The 16,487-nt window shown below is 37.3% G+C and overlaps 1 protein-coding gene across 1 annotated transcript in view; it reads left to right on the plus strand.

Annotated features, from left to right (window-relative positions):
* UBXN4 (UBX domain protein 4) overlaps nucleotides 1-16,145 on the plus strand; it is a 30,111-nt gene extending 13,966 nt beyond the window's left edge. Inside the window, exons 6-13 of the mRNA XM_010853667.1 lie at nucleotides 557-650; nucleotides 3,770-3,824; nucleotides 4,567-4,731; nucleotides 5,432-5,559; nucleotides 9,732-9,834; nucleotides 11,595-11,726; nucleotides 13,368-13,570; nucleotides 15,500-16,145. Coding sequence (XP_010851969.1) covers nucleotides 557-650; nucleotides 3,770-3,824; nucleotides 4,567-4,731; nucleotides 5,432-5,559; nucleotides 9,732-9,834; nucleotides 11,595-11,726; nucleotides 13,368-13,570; nucleotides 15,500-15,638 — 1,019 coding nt within the window. The 3' untranslated portion in view covers nucleotides 15,639-16,145. The remainder of the gene's footprint in view (nucleotides 1-556; nucleotides 651-3,769; nucleotides 3,825-4,566; nucleotides 4,732-5,431; nucleotides 5,560-9,731; nucleotides 9,835-11,594; nucleotides 11,727-13,367; nucleotides 13,571-15,499) is intronic.
* The last annotated feature ends 342 nt before the right edge of the window (nucleotides 16,146-16,487 follow it).

Below are 16,487 nucleotides of genomic sequence, written 5' to 3' on the forward strand. Positions count from 1 at the left end.
GTGGGACCAGGAATCTAACCTGTTCCCCCTCCAGTGGGACTGCAGAGTCCTAATCACTGGATCACCAGGAAATTCCCTAGAACTCTTCAATACCATAACCACAGCCACATGTAGCATTTTTAATTAAAATTAAATACAGTTGAAAAAGTCTCTGACCTGCACTAGTTTATTACAAGTGCTCAGTAGCCACACGTGACTGACTAGTGGCTGCCCTAATGGATACCAAAGATACTGGACCCTGCTGCTTTCGAGCAGAACCTGCCCCTGGCTAGGGCATGCTATTCTGCTTTTGTTATATTCCCTCCTGCCAGATTAATATTTCTGCGTGTTTTATTTTGGTGGCTTTCAGCTGAGTAACTGCCTTATTTCCTACTTATATACTGTTATTCCAGGTTCAAACTTGCAGAGTTAGTAATAGTTTATTTCTTATCACCTACTCCATCCCTAGGGAAAATACGTTTAAGAAACAAGATTGTTAACAGATGTTGTAACCCAAAAGATATATGTCTTTTTAAAAATTGGCATTCTTCTTTTTTTTTTTCTTTTATTATTTAAGGAGGAGAAAGTTCAGGCCAGACCACTGTGTCTCAAGAGCCTAGTGGATGTTCAAATCAGAGATCTACTGAAGACCTCACCGTCAGAGTGGAAAGGTTTGCTTTTATTTTTAGACACAGTGTTTTGTTATTAATAGACGGTGGTTTTCAGTTACTTCATTAATTAGAATTTGGGTTACTTCATTAATTTGAATTTAGGCTAAAATTACAAAAAATTTTAAAATTCTAGGTTGAAATTTTTTACTTCTTGACCAGCTTATTTGTATCCATAGAAAATATATTCTAGAAGTAAGAACTTGTGTATATCTCTGAAGTCATTGGTCAGCTTTAGGTCTGATAATTTTAACAGTCCCTCTTTCACTAGTATTTTGGTATATGTGTTTCCATCTGTCACTTCTGCTTTTATCTCTCTGTGTCACAGGATAAGTTCCAGATGGGCAGCCAATTTTATGACTATGCACTGAGTCTGGGTTCTGCATATGTGGCTGTCTATTAAGTATCACGTGCTGTTAGTCTGATAATCAAATTTCTGACTTTTTGTGGCTTCTAGTTTAGTACTTTCTAATATTACAGTAGTTATCAAATCATAATCTTATACTATGATTCTTAAAAGGTACTTGAGTTAATGGTGAATGGATAAGCAGGAATATTTTAAAATCTTGACTTAAAAATCACTTAGTGTTATATGGAAATTAAGAAAAACTACTTAGACTTGATATTTTCTTGTTGACGTAGATATTATGGGGAACCAAGATTCATAATGATTGCTGTCATTGAGTTTTTGGGTTAGTTCATGGACGGTTCAGTATAAATGAGCTTCATTTTAGCAAAACCTCCCTTGATTCTGATTGTTCTTTATGAGTGTGGCAGGGCCAGGATCTGGTGGTGCACGGCAGGATAGACCTCTCACAGTGGAGAGAAATGGTGTGTGTCTGGAAGAAGAGCAGTAGGGAACGAGAGTTTCAGAGGCTCTTCCTCCTCTGTTTCTCTCTACTTTACTAACACCACATCCCTCACCATGCACCCTTACTTGTATCACCTTGGGATCCTAGAGTGAAGTGAGAACGAAAACTCAGGAAAGGATTTCGAGAATTGGAGGGAATATGAAGAAACACAATAAAGGTAGCCCTTTATTGTGAGGTGGGATCAAGTGCTATTTAATTGCTGTGGGAAAGGGGAGCTTCTGTTATTTAATAGTTTCCATTCTGTTTTTTTTTTTTTTTTAAACACCAAATGAGTTGTGGGATCTTAGTTTTCCCCTATTAGGGATTGAACTCAGACCCTTGGCAGTGAGAGCTAAGAGTACTAACTAGTCGACTCCCAGAGAATTCCCCCAAATAGTTTCCATTCTTACATAAAGGGATGTCTACTAGTGTCTGCCTATATGGTTCTGCAAGTAGAATATAATAAGCCATTTTTAATTACAAAATAACAATATGTACACATACTGGTGTGTATGTGTTACATAGGATAATGAACCCCAGAAGATATTTGAAGACATGCGCAAAATGCTTATACTAGTATCTGTGAAACTGGAATTAGAGGTTTCTTTGTTTTGGCCCATTTTCTTCATTGAACATTATTACTTTTATAGTTAGCCTGGTCAGGACAGAGTGGTTTTAGAGTTGTTTGAGATTCCTTAACTGGAAAAAAAATTTCAAAGTGCTCTTAGAAGATACATACACCCAATTTTTAAAAAAGCTTTTAAAAAGGAATTCTAATATTTAAATTAGGTAAAATGTTGAAAAGATCTTAATAATGAAACAGTTTTCACTGGGAAGTAACTATTAGCTGCTTGACGTTTCAAAAATTTGAGCCATGATCACATAATTAAATCATATAAGCACTTCAAATTGTTGCTCATAACTGTATAGCTGTAGTGACTGTGTATTGATTATACCATGATTTATTTATCTATTCTACTGATGATGGATGTTTGAATTATTTTCAGTTTGAGTTGGTTATGAATAGGATTGCTGTGAACATTCTTTTATTACATGTCTTGGTGAATGTATCTTTCGGGTATGTTTTCAGGAGTGGGAATTTCTGGGTTGTAGATGCTGGCTGAACAGTTTCCCAAAGTGGTTATTCAAGTTTATAATTTCCCTTAGTAGTAAGATGTTTCATGGGTCCTTTTTTTTCCCTCTTAAAAGTGTTTCAGTTCATTTCTCTCGTAACTTTTTTTAGTGCACAGAATACTCTAGATTTATAGCAGAACCCCTTCATGTTGGGTCTTAAGTCCTTCTGACATCCTTTTTATGAAGAAGAAACCTGTGGACATTTGCTGAATTTTTCCTCTGGTGTTGCTGCGTTCTAGCGCACCATTCATTTTTCTCACCATCTGCACCTAAGCCTCATCATCTCTTTGGGGTTCTAAACCATCATCTTTGAACATCCCTTAGATTTCTGGCTGAGCTCTTCAGCTGAGTTTTAACAAATGCATGTGCCTGTGCAACCCAAACCCCTCTGAGAAAAAGTGCCATTAGTTTTTAAAAACTGAGATAAAATTCACATACCATAAAATGCAAAATGTATGCAGATTGGGTGGGTTTTTATATATTCACAAGGTTGTGGAACCATTACCACTGTCTGCTTTCAGAATCATTAGTTTTTAATTGATGAATTTCTCACAGTTCAAAATCAATTTTGGTGTTACTGGTCTTTATAAATGTTAGCCTTCAGCTTTTTGCTTTTATCAATTCTGTGCTATATTCCTCTTCTATGTAAGAGGTAAAGCATTTTTAAGTCATTGATTTATATATATATATATTTTAAGACATTTTAAAATCAATATCTGATTCTCTGGTGGGCCACTGGATTGGACTCTGTGCTTTTTCTGCCAAGGCCTCAGGTTTGATCCCTAATTGGGGAACTAAGACCCCAAAAGCCACATGGTGTAGCCAAAAAAAAAAAAAACAGTATCCGATAAATCAGGTGAGGAAAGGGAACTCTAGTGGTATGTAGGAGGTAAGGCCCTTAGAGCTGGAGGGAGGCTTCTTATGGCTCCCCCTGATTCTTGTGGATTTTTTTCAGGGCCAGGGGCTAGGTAGAGAAGTTGTTGCTTAGCCTTTAGGAGCTTTTTTTGTTTGCCTCCACATTTCCCCAGTTTTTAGCTAAAGAAATCTTCTAAATGTAATTTATTTCAATATAATGTCTCTCAGTTAATGCATTTTTTTAAACTTTCTTAATGTATTTTTAAAACTTTTAAAATACAGACTAACCAAAAAACTTGAAGAAAGAAGAGAAGAGAAAAGGAAAGAGGAAGAACAGGTAAATTGATATGCCTAGTATTTTTTCCTCTTGCTTTCCATGAGGGAATGTTTGATTTCTTATTTAGCTTGGCACATGGGATGACTCCCTGGTCCTGTAGTTCAACGTTGCAGCACAGTAAGGGGCATTACCAGTCTTCTGTCGTAAAGTCACAGTGTACACTTTGTTGTGATATTTGGAAATGGCTAGGAATAAATTAGACCATCTTTTCTCCCTTTGCAGTGAATCTTTTACACTGAGAATAAAGGGACTTGAATTAAAATTGATTTGATGCAGATCAAAGTTTTAGTTCCTTTTTGTGAAAAAGAAATGGGTAGACATTTTGCTGAATATTTCCTCTGGTGGTGTTGTATTCTAGTTCACCATTCATTTTTATTACACTGTGCACCTAAACTTCATCATCTCTTTGGGGTTCTAATATATGAAGGTTATATCTTCAGGCCAAATAAATGACTACTTTGTTGTCCTTGGAGGGACAACCTGTAATTCTGTTGGTTTTTTTTTTTTTTTCCAAATTACATTGACCACATGATAATCTTTACAAAACCACTGGCAAAGACTTATAAATTGATAGGATTTGACCACTGACCCACGCTATTAATACATTCTACTAGACTCTTACATTTTGTGAAGTTGTTCTGTTCCTTTAGCTGTAGCCTACACCCTGTGTACAAAATGGTATTCACAGAGGATTATTAACTTTTGTTTCTGGTTCATAAAACTTAGTTTTTCTTTAATTCAGAGAGAGATTAAGAAGGAAATTGAGAGGAGGAAAACTGGAAAAGAAATGTTGGATTATAAAAGAAAGCAAGAAGAAGAATTAACAAAAAGAATGTTAGAGGAAAGAAACAGAGAAAAGGCAGAAGATAGGGCAGCTCGAGAGCGTATAAAACAGCAGATTGCTCTGGTGAGTGTTGTTTATTTTTAATGCTTGACTCTAGAACGTTGGTGAAATTGTTTTCCCAGGCACAGTGGTTTTGGTGTGCTACCAGACAGGGTACACAGAAATAGTGGATTTTAGTGACTCAGAGAGTACTAATTCTCAGTTTTCTTTTACTAGAAATTGTCTAATTAAAATACAGTTAAGATTAAAACTGAGATAATCTTTTGAAGTAATTTTTCTCCATGTTATGTTATGAATTTTATCAGTAGTCAAAGATAGTTTTCAAGATTCCCAGGGAAGAAGCCAAGAATTTGCTCCCTCACAGTCTCCTCTAGTGCTAAGCATTCTTTTTTAGGACATTCAAAGGATTTAGGCACATGAAGCTTAGGATGGTTTTGCATCAGTTGGTTTTAGAATTAAGCGTTTGTAATACATATGAAAACCTCCTTTCTTAATATTGTTTGTTCATGTATTCATTCAGTAAATATTATCTACTGACCTTGTTCCAGGCTTGAGAGATAGTGACCAAAATCAAGTCCTTGTTTGTTTAACAATAACTGTGGTTCCTGACAGTTGATAAAACTAAAAAATGCCAGATCCAGCGTGATGAAGTTCATGTATGGTCTTAAGGAATTCATGCATATCTGTGTTCCATATGTTGGAAATGTGTAACTAGATCTTTCTGGCAGTGAAAGATAATTAATATCTAACAACTGTTTTCAAGGACCGTGCGGAGAGAGCTGCTCGGTTTGCAAAGACAAAGGAGGAAGTAGAAGCTGCTAAAGCTGCCGCCCTGCTGGCCAAACAGGCAGAGATGGAAATCAAGAGAGAGACTTCCACAAAAGAAAGAAGGTACTTTATTTCTTGCTAAAGCGTATGGATGTATGTGGCGGCTAAGGAGAAAAGCAGTTGTGGGCTTCTCTTTAAAACTGATTTATTCTGTGGCTTAATAAATAGTTTCAGAAGAATATACTGATAAGTTGGCACCTGCCAATGGTATTTGTCATTGAATGTGAATGTACAAACTTACAGTACTAAATACATGATGTTTTAAAGAAAGCCGAAATCTCTTTCAAAAGACAGAAAGCACGTTCATCAAAATGGTTACAGTGATGATCTCACAGAGGATATAAAGTGGTTGGATGGAATCACCAACTCAGTGGACATGAGTCTGAGCAAACTCTGGGAAACAGTGAAGGACAGGGAAGCCTGGTGTGCTGCAATCGATGGGGTTGCAAAGAGTCGGACATGACTTAGAGATTGAACAACAGTGACATGTGTACGGAATTCTTCAGTTGTCAGAATATCAAGTCAAATAGGATTAAGCAGAAGAGGGAATGCCCTGGCTCTGCCCCTGGGAGTTACAGTGATAGATTTGGTTAGGCATCGCTAGATCCAGGAACCTAAAGGGTATCATCAGACTTTTTCTGTCTCTTTTTAGTCTCCTGGTTTCTGTTTTAGCTTTATTCTCAGAGAAACTCTTCAGATATTGTCAGGAAAGCCTAGGGCCTCCTGGCACCTTCTTGATCTTGAGCTTCTGATCCTAGAGAGGAAAGAAGTGAATTCTCATTCACTGAGAATTCTGATTGGCCCTGCTTGGGTCACATGGGCCATCTTAGTACCAATCACTTTGTCACATGTGTGGGCTAGCTGATTGGGATAGTAGACATGCCCACTCCTATGGTGAAGGAGATACGAGAAATATTACTGATAATCATACCAGAATGGGTGACATATTGGAGGGATAAGGCAGTTCCTCAAACAGAAGTATGTTGCAAAGACAGAAATTCAGATTTCTAGTACATACTGCTAGTAGGATTACTATTAATACTTATTTTCTTCTCTGTACTTTTCTGTATTTTCCATATCAGAAAATTAACAAGCATTACTTTTGTAATCAGAAAAATTACTCTAACAATGTTTGTTGATTCGTTTATTTTGGCTGTGATGGATCTTAATTGCTGCACATGGCCTTTCTCTAGTTGTGGTGAGCAGAGGCTACTCTTTGGTTGTGGTGAGCAGGCTTCTCATTGCAGTGGCTTCTCGTGGCAGAGCAGGGGCTCCAGAGCACAGGCTTCAGTAGTTGTAGCACATGGGCTTAAGTGCCCCAGGGCATGTGGGGGCTTCCTAGACCAGGACTCAAATGTCTCCTGCATTGGCAGGCAGATTCTTAACCACTAGACCACCAGGGAAGCCCAGAAAAATGGCTTTTTAAGAACTATTTTCCAAAACAAATCAAATACCTAAGAATATATTTAACAGAAGTGTAAAATTTATACACTGAGAACTAGAAAACATAATTGAAATAGTTAAAGAAGACCTAACTAAATACACGGAAAGATACTTTGTTTTCATAGATCAGAAGACTTCATATTGTTAAGGTGGCAATTTACCCCCAAGCTGATTTACAGATTCAGCACAGTCCCTATCAAAATCCCAGTTGGGTTTTTTTTGCCAAAATTTTTGCGGGAATCGGATTCTAAAATTTATATGGAAATGCAAGGCACCCAGAACAGTCTGGAAAAAGAACAAAGTTCTCAGACTTCCTGATTTTAAATCTTAACTACAAAGGTACATCAACCAAGATGTCGTGGTGTTGGCATAAGAATGGACATACAGATTGATGTACAGGCATACCTGGTTTGTTGTGCTAATGCTTTATAGCAGTTTTTTACAAATCCAAAGTTGTGTGGCAAACCTGTGTTGTCAGTTGATCACATTTTGTGCAATAAAGTATTTTTATTAAGGTATGTACATGGTTTTTCTAGACACATGCTATTGTACACTTATTGGACTATAGTATAGTATAAATATAGCTTTTATGTGCACTGGGAAACCAAAAATTCCATGTGACTTCCTTTATTGTGATAACTTAATTGTAGTGATGTGGAATCAACATCTCTGAGGTATGCCTATAAGAGGACTTTGAGTCTCTAGAAATAAACCTATATCTTTATGATCAGTTGATTTTTGAAAAGGATACCAAGACCATTCAATGGGGGAGAGAATGGTCTCTTCAACAAATGCTTCTTGGGCAAGTGGATATCCAGGTGTAAAATAATAAACTTGAACCATTATCTCACACACCATATGGATCATCTACCTAAGTGTGAAAGTTAAAAAGTATAAACTCTTGTTGGGGGCAGGAAATAAGGACTTCTTGTGATCTTGGACTAGGCAGTCCTCTTAGACAGCAAAAGCACAAGTGACAAAAGAAACCAACAGAGAAGTTGGACTTCACCGAGATTAAAAACGTTTGTGCCTCAAAAGATATCAAGAAAGGGAAAAGAAACCCACAAAATTGGAGGGACTTCCCTAGTGCTCCAGTGGTTACAACTCCATGCTTCCATTGGAGGGGTCATGGGTTCGATCCCTGGTCAGGGAACTGAGATCCCACATGCCACGTGGTGCAATTAAAAAAAAAAAAGAATTGGAGAAAATATTTAATTTTCTCCAATATTTAATTATATGGCTTAATATATTTAAGCCATATATTTGATAAGGGACTGGTAACTGGAATATAAAAAGAAGACTTGAAGTCAACAACAAAAAGCAAACAACCCAATTTGAATATGGAGAAAGGATTTAAAGAGATGTTTTTCCAGGGAAGATATACAAATAGTCAATAAGCACATGAAAAGATGCTCCACATTATTAGTCACTAGGAAAATCAAATCAAAACCACACTTTCTAGGATGCGTCAATTTAAGGTGATCTCCAAGTCTTGGCAAGAATGTGGAGATTTTGGAAGCTTCCTGCATTACTAATGGGATTATAAAATGGTACAACCACTTTGGGAAAAACAACCTGGCAGTTTCTCAAAATGCTAAGCAATTCTCCTCTTAAGTATACATCCGAGAGAGTTGAAAACAGTCTGCACACAAAAACCTGTATGTGAGTATTCATAGCAGCATTCTTCATAATAGCCAAAATGTGCTAATAACTAAAATGTCCGTCAACTGAAGAATGGATATATATCCCATACAATGGAATATTATTCACCAAAAAAAAGAATGAAGTATTTTCACATGGTGCAACATGTATGAACCTGAAAACAAAATGCTGTATGACAAAACCCAGAAGCCACCCATCTTACGATTCCATTATATGGAATGCCAGAAACAGACAAATCCAGAAGGACAGAGCAGATGAGTGGGATGCCAGGGGCAGGGAGAGGAGGAATGGGACTAACTGCTGATGGGCTTTCGTTCTTTCTAAAGGATAAGGATATTCTGGAATCAATGATGGTTGCACAGCTCTGACTATATTAAGAACCACTGAATTGTATATTTTAAAAGGATGAATTTTATGTGAATTATATTTCAAAATAACTGTTGCTAAAAATAATCAGATTTTACTGTAAAAGTTTTTTTTCTAATTGGAGAAATATTTGACATAATCACTGAATAAGTTTAAGGAATACAGCATGATGGTTTGATTTACATATATTTTGAAGTGATTGATACAACATGTTCAGCTAACATCCATCTTCTCATATACACTTGGCCCTTGAATGATGCAAGAGTTGGGGTTGCATCCACGGTTGCGCCACCCTTGTCTAGTCAGAAATCCACGTATAACTTTACAGTTGGCCCGCCATATCTGTGGTTCTGCATCTGTGGATTGAATCAGCCATGGATAGTGCAGTTTATTGAAAAAAATTTCACCTACACACGGACCCGTGCATTTCAGACCCCTGTTGTACAAGGGCCACAGGGAGATACAATATAAAGAAGAAAAAGCCTTTCCTTGTGGTGAGAGCTCTTAGGATTTACTCTCAGCAGCTTTCCCTACACCACACAGCAGTGTTAGCTGAGTCACCCTATTGTACATTACATCCCCAGTACTTATTTGCCTTAAACTGGAAGTATGTACCTTTTGACCACCTTTCTCCAATTCCCCTCCCTCACTCTCCATAAATTCCTGTTTTCATTACACAGTTTTACTTCCATCTTCTCCTAGTTTTACAGTTTGAGAACTTGTAGAGGTAAAGATGCTGACTTTTAATTTTCATTTTCTTACAGCACTGTTGCGAGAATTCAGTTCCGTCTTCCAGATGGTTCTTCCTTTACAAATCAATTCCCTTCTGATGCTCCTCTAGAAGAAGCTAGACAGTTTGCTGCACAGGTAAATTTATGTCATGAATTGTAATGAAGGTCGATGAATGGGTTATTAAGTGTAAGAGGGAAAAATTTCCAGGCAGAATTGGAAGAGTATGAGTAAGTCATGACTTATCCCCAGGAGGGAGGCACAAGATGCCTCTGGGATGTTGTGGAGCTTCCGTCATGTATGAGTGCCATATGGGAACAGCATATCTGCTTGTTCTATGAAAAGAGGGATTTGCTGACACCGTATAATAGACTCTGGAAACTTTTCTCACTGCTCAGTACATTCAGCTGGAGGAATGAAAAGCAAGTGATTTTCCAGAAGTCTAAAGGAGCTGTCCTCAATAAAAGATGCAGTTTTTCTTGATTCTCTGCAAATTTTCTGCAAGTTGCTTAGAATGCTGTGGGACTGGCAATCTTCCCACCATCTGCTGATTGGTCAAACTAAAGATCAATAATCAATCTGTTTTTGGCAACAAGTATCTTCCTCAGGAATTTACTTCCAGAATTTAGCCTTGTTCAAAATCTGAACAAAATGGGTGTGAAATAAACATCTTAGAAAATAAGATATGAGTACTTTCCAATTACTTTTTATTCTGATAGATTATGTATTCAAAATGAGGCTTGTACCAGTATTTCATGTATCACTTCAAGATTGAAATTAGGTTTCAGACTTTTCTGCTAGATCTCTTCTGCATTTAGTCGGCTATGTCACTTAATAGGTCCCAGGAAAAGGATACCTAAAAAGCTTCTTCCACTGGTGAGCTTGGCTGGACAATAAACTTATTTTATTAACTGTTTTCACCAAGCTTAATAGTAGGATCCACTCCACATAGCCTTTTTCATTCCACTTTTGCCTTGGGGCCCCACTTGGGGCCTCCTCAAATGGCCTGCCCTGGCCTGAGTCTTTTGCTTCTGCCACAGGTAAGTGAGGCAATCACAGGAGTAAAGAGAGATCTCTGATTGCATCAGTCCTGTTAGAACTTCACCTCAGTACAGTGATCTAATTTAGTGACCTGATGTTGAGTGAGAACAGTCAGGGGGTGCGGGGGGTGGTGGTGTGTGTGTCTGTGTGTGTATATATATGTGTGTATATGTATATATATGACCTAGAGTAAAATATTACAAAAAACAAAAAGTTACATTCTCCCTTTGAAAGATTTTACAAGTATAGGTGACTTAACAGCGTGAAGGTGATTGTGTTGCTTGCCCACTGTAAATTCCTAGGACTGGATTATGTGTGTAATATGGGTTGATTATGGACCATTTACTCTTTGAGTCAAGGAAGAGGCAAAAACTCATGCCATATATATATATATATATAAAAAAATAATACGAGGGAAATTCTGATCTGTTCCAGAATTTTTAATTTTAGTTTTTCATTTTAGAATTTTTTCATGTTTTTAATATGAAATACCTATAACCTAAATGGGTATTTGTGAGATACTAACATAAGTTTGACAAACAACAGTGGAAATTCTTAATTGCAAACTGTAGTCATAGTTAAGATATGTAATTGTTCATTTTTATTCATCTTATTTAGTCTTGCTATTAGAAAACATATTCTTGATATTTTGTGGTCATTTTGTTATGAAAGCTCTTAAGTACTATTTGTATTTGATAGCCTTCAGCTGTTTTTTAAAGCACAGAGTTTTTATGAATGTTTTGATTTTATATTTAAGTGAACTTTTAAATCAGTCATTTTGAATGTGTATGAGTTTGTAGTATCTTAGTTTAAAAAGGCTCAACTGTAAGGTTTTAAAACTTATTTTTATATTACAGACTGTTGGCAACACTTACGGTAACTTTTCATTAGCAACAATGTTTCCCAGGAGGGAATTTACCAAAGAAGATTATAAAAAGAAGTTATTGGATTTGGAACTTGCCCCAAGTGCTTCAGTGGTACTGTTGCCAGTATGTATATGCATGTATATTTTTTCTATTCTTACAGGTCTGTCTGTTCTGCTGTTGATTTTTTCTTATAATTAGAGGAAGGGAAAGTGAAAAAATATACTGTGGATAATTAGAATCCAAAGTATCCAAAAATATTAGATTAATTTATTGTTCCATTATCCTGGGCTTTATATTTGTAACGTTAGTAAAAGACTAAACACACTAAACACATTTTCAACTTCTTCCCTCATCTGTCTAATCTGCTGACTTGGTGTCATTGTATTTATGTATGATTGCAGTTTATCAATTAAAAAAAAATGTTTTAACATAAAAATCACATTAAGTTTTAAACATACTAATCCTAACAACATTTTAATCTCTGATATTAAAAAAAAAGAGGCCCAGAAAATTTAAATGTGCCACCTTAAGTGCCAGAGCTGGGATGAGAGCCTGGGTCTTCCATAGCTTGGTTAGCGTATGGTTGTGCCCCCAAGGGAGAAGGCAGTGTCACCCCACTCCAGTACTCTTGCCTGTAAAATCCCATGGACAGAGGAGCCTGGTAGGCTGCAGTCCATGGGGTTGCGAAGAGTTGGACACGACTGAGCAACTTCACTTTCACTTTTCATGCACTGGAGAAGGAAATGGCAACCCACTCCAGTGTTCTTGCCTGGAGAATCCCAGGGACGGGGGAGCCTGGTGGGCTGCCGTCTGTGGGGTCGCAGAGAGTCGGACACAACTGAAGCGACTTAGCAGCAGCAGTGCCCCCAAATCTGCCCCTTCTCTTTCCCTGCTTTCAATTACTTAGGGGCAACTGCACTTTGAAAGTATTACATGGAAAATTCTAAAAATAATTCATAAGTTTTAAATTTCGGACCGTTGTGATAGTGTGAGGAAATCATGTCCCATTTGGGACATGAATCATTCCTTTGTCCAGCATATCCATACTGTATATGCTACCTGCTCATTAGTCACCTTGCAGCCCTCTTGGCTATCCGATAAGACTGATGAAATACTGCAGTGCTTGTGTTCAGGTAACTCTGATTTTATATAATAATAGCCCCAAAGCTCAATACTGGTGATGCTGGCAATTTTGATAGTCCCTTGTTGTGCCTAATTTATAAATTAAATTTTATCACAGGTATGTATGTAAAGGAAAAAAAGTAGTATATATGGGGTTTGGTATGATCCATGGTTTCAGGCATCCACTGGGGGTCCTGGCAAGTATCCCCTGAGATAAGGGTGGATGACTATAGTTTACCCCAACTGAAAGCAGGGCCTCAAACCTAAAACAGTCCTCCAGTACTCAGGATTTTGTGGAGTCATTGATATTTGAAACCTTTCTCTTTTTTAAAATCATATAGACTTTTAAAATCAGAGTTGTTAACTTCATTACAAAAGTTTAGTTGTCTTCAAAATAATTGTTTCATTTCATTGAGAACTACTTTCTGGTTTCTATGTTGTGATTACTCCTTAAAAGGAAAAGAATTCCAGGAGTTCCTTGAAGTTTATATACACTTGAAAAATAGCAAAAGATGGCAATTTTACTTTATTGCAGTAAAGTAAAATCCATAGGACTTTCCCAGATAAAAAGTTTATCTAGAACCTTGTGTGTGATGTGGTTGGGCTGATGTAGTCTATTTTGGTTTCTTTCTTCGTTTTTAGGCAGGAAGACCAACTACATCCATGGTACATTCTTCCAGTGGAGACTTTTGGACATTGTTGGGGACAGTGCTTTACCCATTCCTTGCCATCTGGAGACTGATAAGCAACTTCTTATTTAGTAATCCTCCTCCTGCACAGACCTCGGTGAGAGCAGCAAGTTTGGAAACCTCAAACCTTGCATCATCTAGCAACTCAGAAAAAAGGTATTTGTGTTTTCCCCATTTGCAAAATATATTAGTAATGCCCAATGCCTTATTCAAACTGAAAAAAAAAATTTATAGATACTTTGCCTTTTTTCTATGTAAAGGGGAAAACCCAGCATGTTCTGAAGCTTTATTGTATCACCTGGGAAACTCCTTACCTAAGTTTTCTCAGCCCTCTTTCTATAAAATTTATTCCATGCTAAGCAGCTTCACTGCTACTGATTTTATTATTTCATTTATTGGATTCTCTTATTCCATAATAAAAGATATACTTTTTTCAGGTCTAAATAGCAGTATCTTTCTTGTTAGCCATATCTTGTCTGACAAGATACTTCATTCCATTAATTTCTTACAGTCATCGCACATGATTACTTTTAGAGGGATCATTGTGCTCTAGATAATTTAACTGCCTTCTCTGGGTCATTTAGAGAAGACCAAAATGAGGAAAGTGTATATTCACTTGAAAATGGTGTCTCTTTCAGTTACTTTGGACTGGTTCCTTAACCAAGAGGCCTTACTTTTATTGCACATGGCCATGGTTAGAATGGTAATACTAGTAGACAGCACTAATGGTCTTAGCTCACACCTCTGTTAAAATTCTAAATTTTTGAAAGAGGTTAACAGGAAGTATTTTCTTAAAATTTAAGATTATACCCCCTTCTAATAATTAATAGCATAATTTATTACACCATATACCTATTGCTGTTCAATACTTTATTGGGCCATTAATAGCAAATCCTCACACCAATCTTTGATAATTAAAGAAAACCCTTGCCTTTGTCAGTTGTGAGTGGTAAGTTAATTCAGTCATGTCTGACTTTTTGCAACCCCATGGACCATAGCCCGCCAGGCTCCTCTCTCCATGGGGTTCTCCAGGCAGGAATATTGGAGTGGGTTGCCATTTTCTCCTCCAGGGGATTTTCCCAACCCAGGGATTGAACTCAGGTGTCTCATGTCTCTTGCATTGGCAGGGGGGTTCTTTGCCCTAGCACCACCTGGGAAGCCCTGTCTGCTCTAAGGAGATCCCTGATTTTGTGTCCTGCTGACTGTCTAAATGAAGATTTGAGTGAATATTGTTGCTGGGCTGATACAGTCTTTATCTTGATGTCCTTCTTAACTATTATGCAAGAAGACCAGTTATATCCTTAGTACATTACTCAAGTGAGGAGGACACAGAGAAATTCTTTCTTCTTACAGAGCAGCATTCAAACTAGGTCTTGTTAGGTCTGAATTTTAGAACTCCTACTGAGCATGAGTGGAAGCATTTCATCCTGAAAGAGCTTGCTGAATGGGTCTTAAAAACTTACTTCAAATAAGGGAAAAGGTCTTGCATTGGGGCAAAGAATGGGACAAATGTTTGAGTGGGGGAAGCTTTGTGTTCCATTATTGCTTTTTTTTTTTTCCCTCTCTAGTATTGGAGAATGTATTAGTTTAAATTTCACCTGTTTCCTTCCCATTTTTAGATGAAGAAGGTTTGTTCTTAATTGTCCATGTAGAAATAAATCACTCTTAAAGATTTTAAAAGAGTTAAGAATTGCTAACTGACCATTTCCATATATTAAGCTATGAATGGAGTTTGTGATAACCACTAGGGTGCCGTGTAAATTATAAATATTTTAGTAGATATATCAACTTGCATAAATAATAAAGGAGCAATTTAGTTGGCAGACAGTCCCACTGTTCTAAAACTTAGTAAGTCATCAAAAAATACATGGACATGGGAAGCATTTGACTGGTTTGGCTTAGAGAACAGGTGGAGTTAAAAAGCACCAAATTCAAGTCAGCGTTCGTAGATACAGTGATCTCCCATGGACTTTCCTTAAACTATAGTTGTCTTTGTACTAATGGCAGTTTAAAGGAGAAGACTTTGTGTTACTGCTGTTTTCATTTTTTATCATTTTCCTTTTTCTCCCTCTTCTGTTTTATCAGGGAACCAGTCAGAAAAAGAGTGCTGGAGAAACGGGGGGAAGACTTTAAAAAGGAAGGCAAGATATATAGATTGAGGACTCAAGACGATGGTGAAGATGAAAACAACACCTGGAATGGGAATTCCACTCAACAGATGTAGTGCGACAAGTACAATATGTGCAAAAATCATTGTTTCTCTTATGATTTAATTCAACTAAAATTCTGCTGGAGAAGTGGGACTGCTTTATGTGTTCCAGCTCATCTACAAAGTGTCTCTCTATTCCTGCTTAGTGGGTTCAAGTTGTTTAACTCAGACAAGAGGTCAGATAACTGGCTGCTGGATCCTTGTATATGGTAACCAACTGCTAGAAGCCTAAAAAAAAATCAAAAAGTCTGTAACAGCCTCCCTTTATCAGCTTTCTTATTCAGTATTTCATACGCCCATTTTAGCCCTATGCTCTCAGATGATACATTTGTTCAGGGCTGTTTTGCTCTGAATCCCTAAGCCAACACAAGGTAACTGTTATGTCACTGAGTAATCTGACTCTGAGAGCATTTTAACTAGCCAGCCAGATGATAATTCTTGCTCATCAGCTGCAAGCAAAATCTTGTAGTTTTTAATCTTACTTAAACACTGAATAAAAAAAAACTTTTCCAAAAATCAGAATGATCTTATCTTTGCTCTAAGTTTTGTTATTCTAGCATCTCTGTATTGCACAGGGCTCTGTGGAGGTCATGTGTCTCTGAATCCCCCCACCCATCTGTACTGCCTGGAGCTTTCCCAAGAAAGGAGGGACCACTTTACCATAAAGATCACTGCAGGAAGAAGTTTTCTGACACACACTGATGCTATGTTAGTGTCTCTCCTAAGCAGGGAGGCATCATTTTGTTTGCATAATGTAGTGGCCTTTGTTCTCATTAGATGCAAAACAACTGCCGGTCTACAGCTGGTTCTCACCTTTATACTGGAGTTTTGCCCTCAATGATAGTCACTCTTCAAAGAAATAAA

Source organism: Bison bison, unplaced genomic scaffold (assembly GCF_000754665.1).
Source record: "Bison bison bison isolate TAMUID 2011002044 unplaced genomic scaffold, Bison_UMD1.0 scf7180017864330, whole genome shotgun sequence".
Lineage (NCBI taxonomy): Eukaryota > Metazoa > Chordata > Mammalia > Artiodactyla > Bovidae > Bison > Bison bison.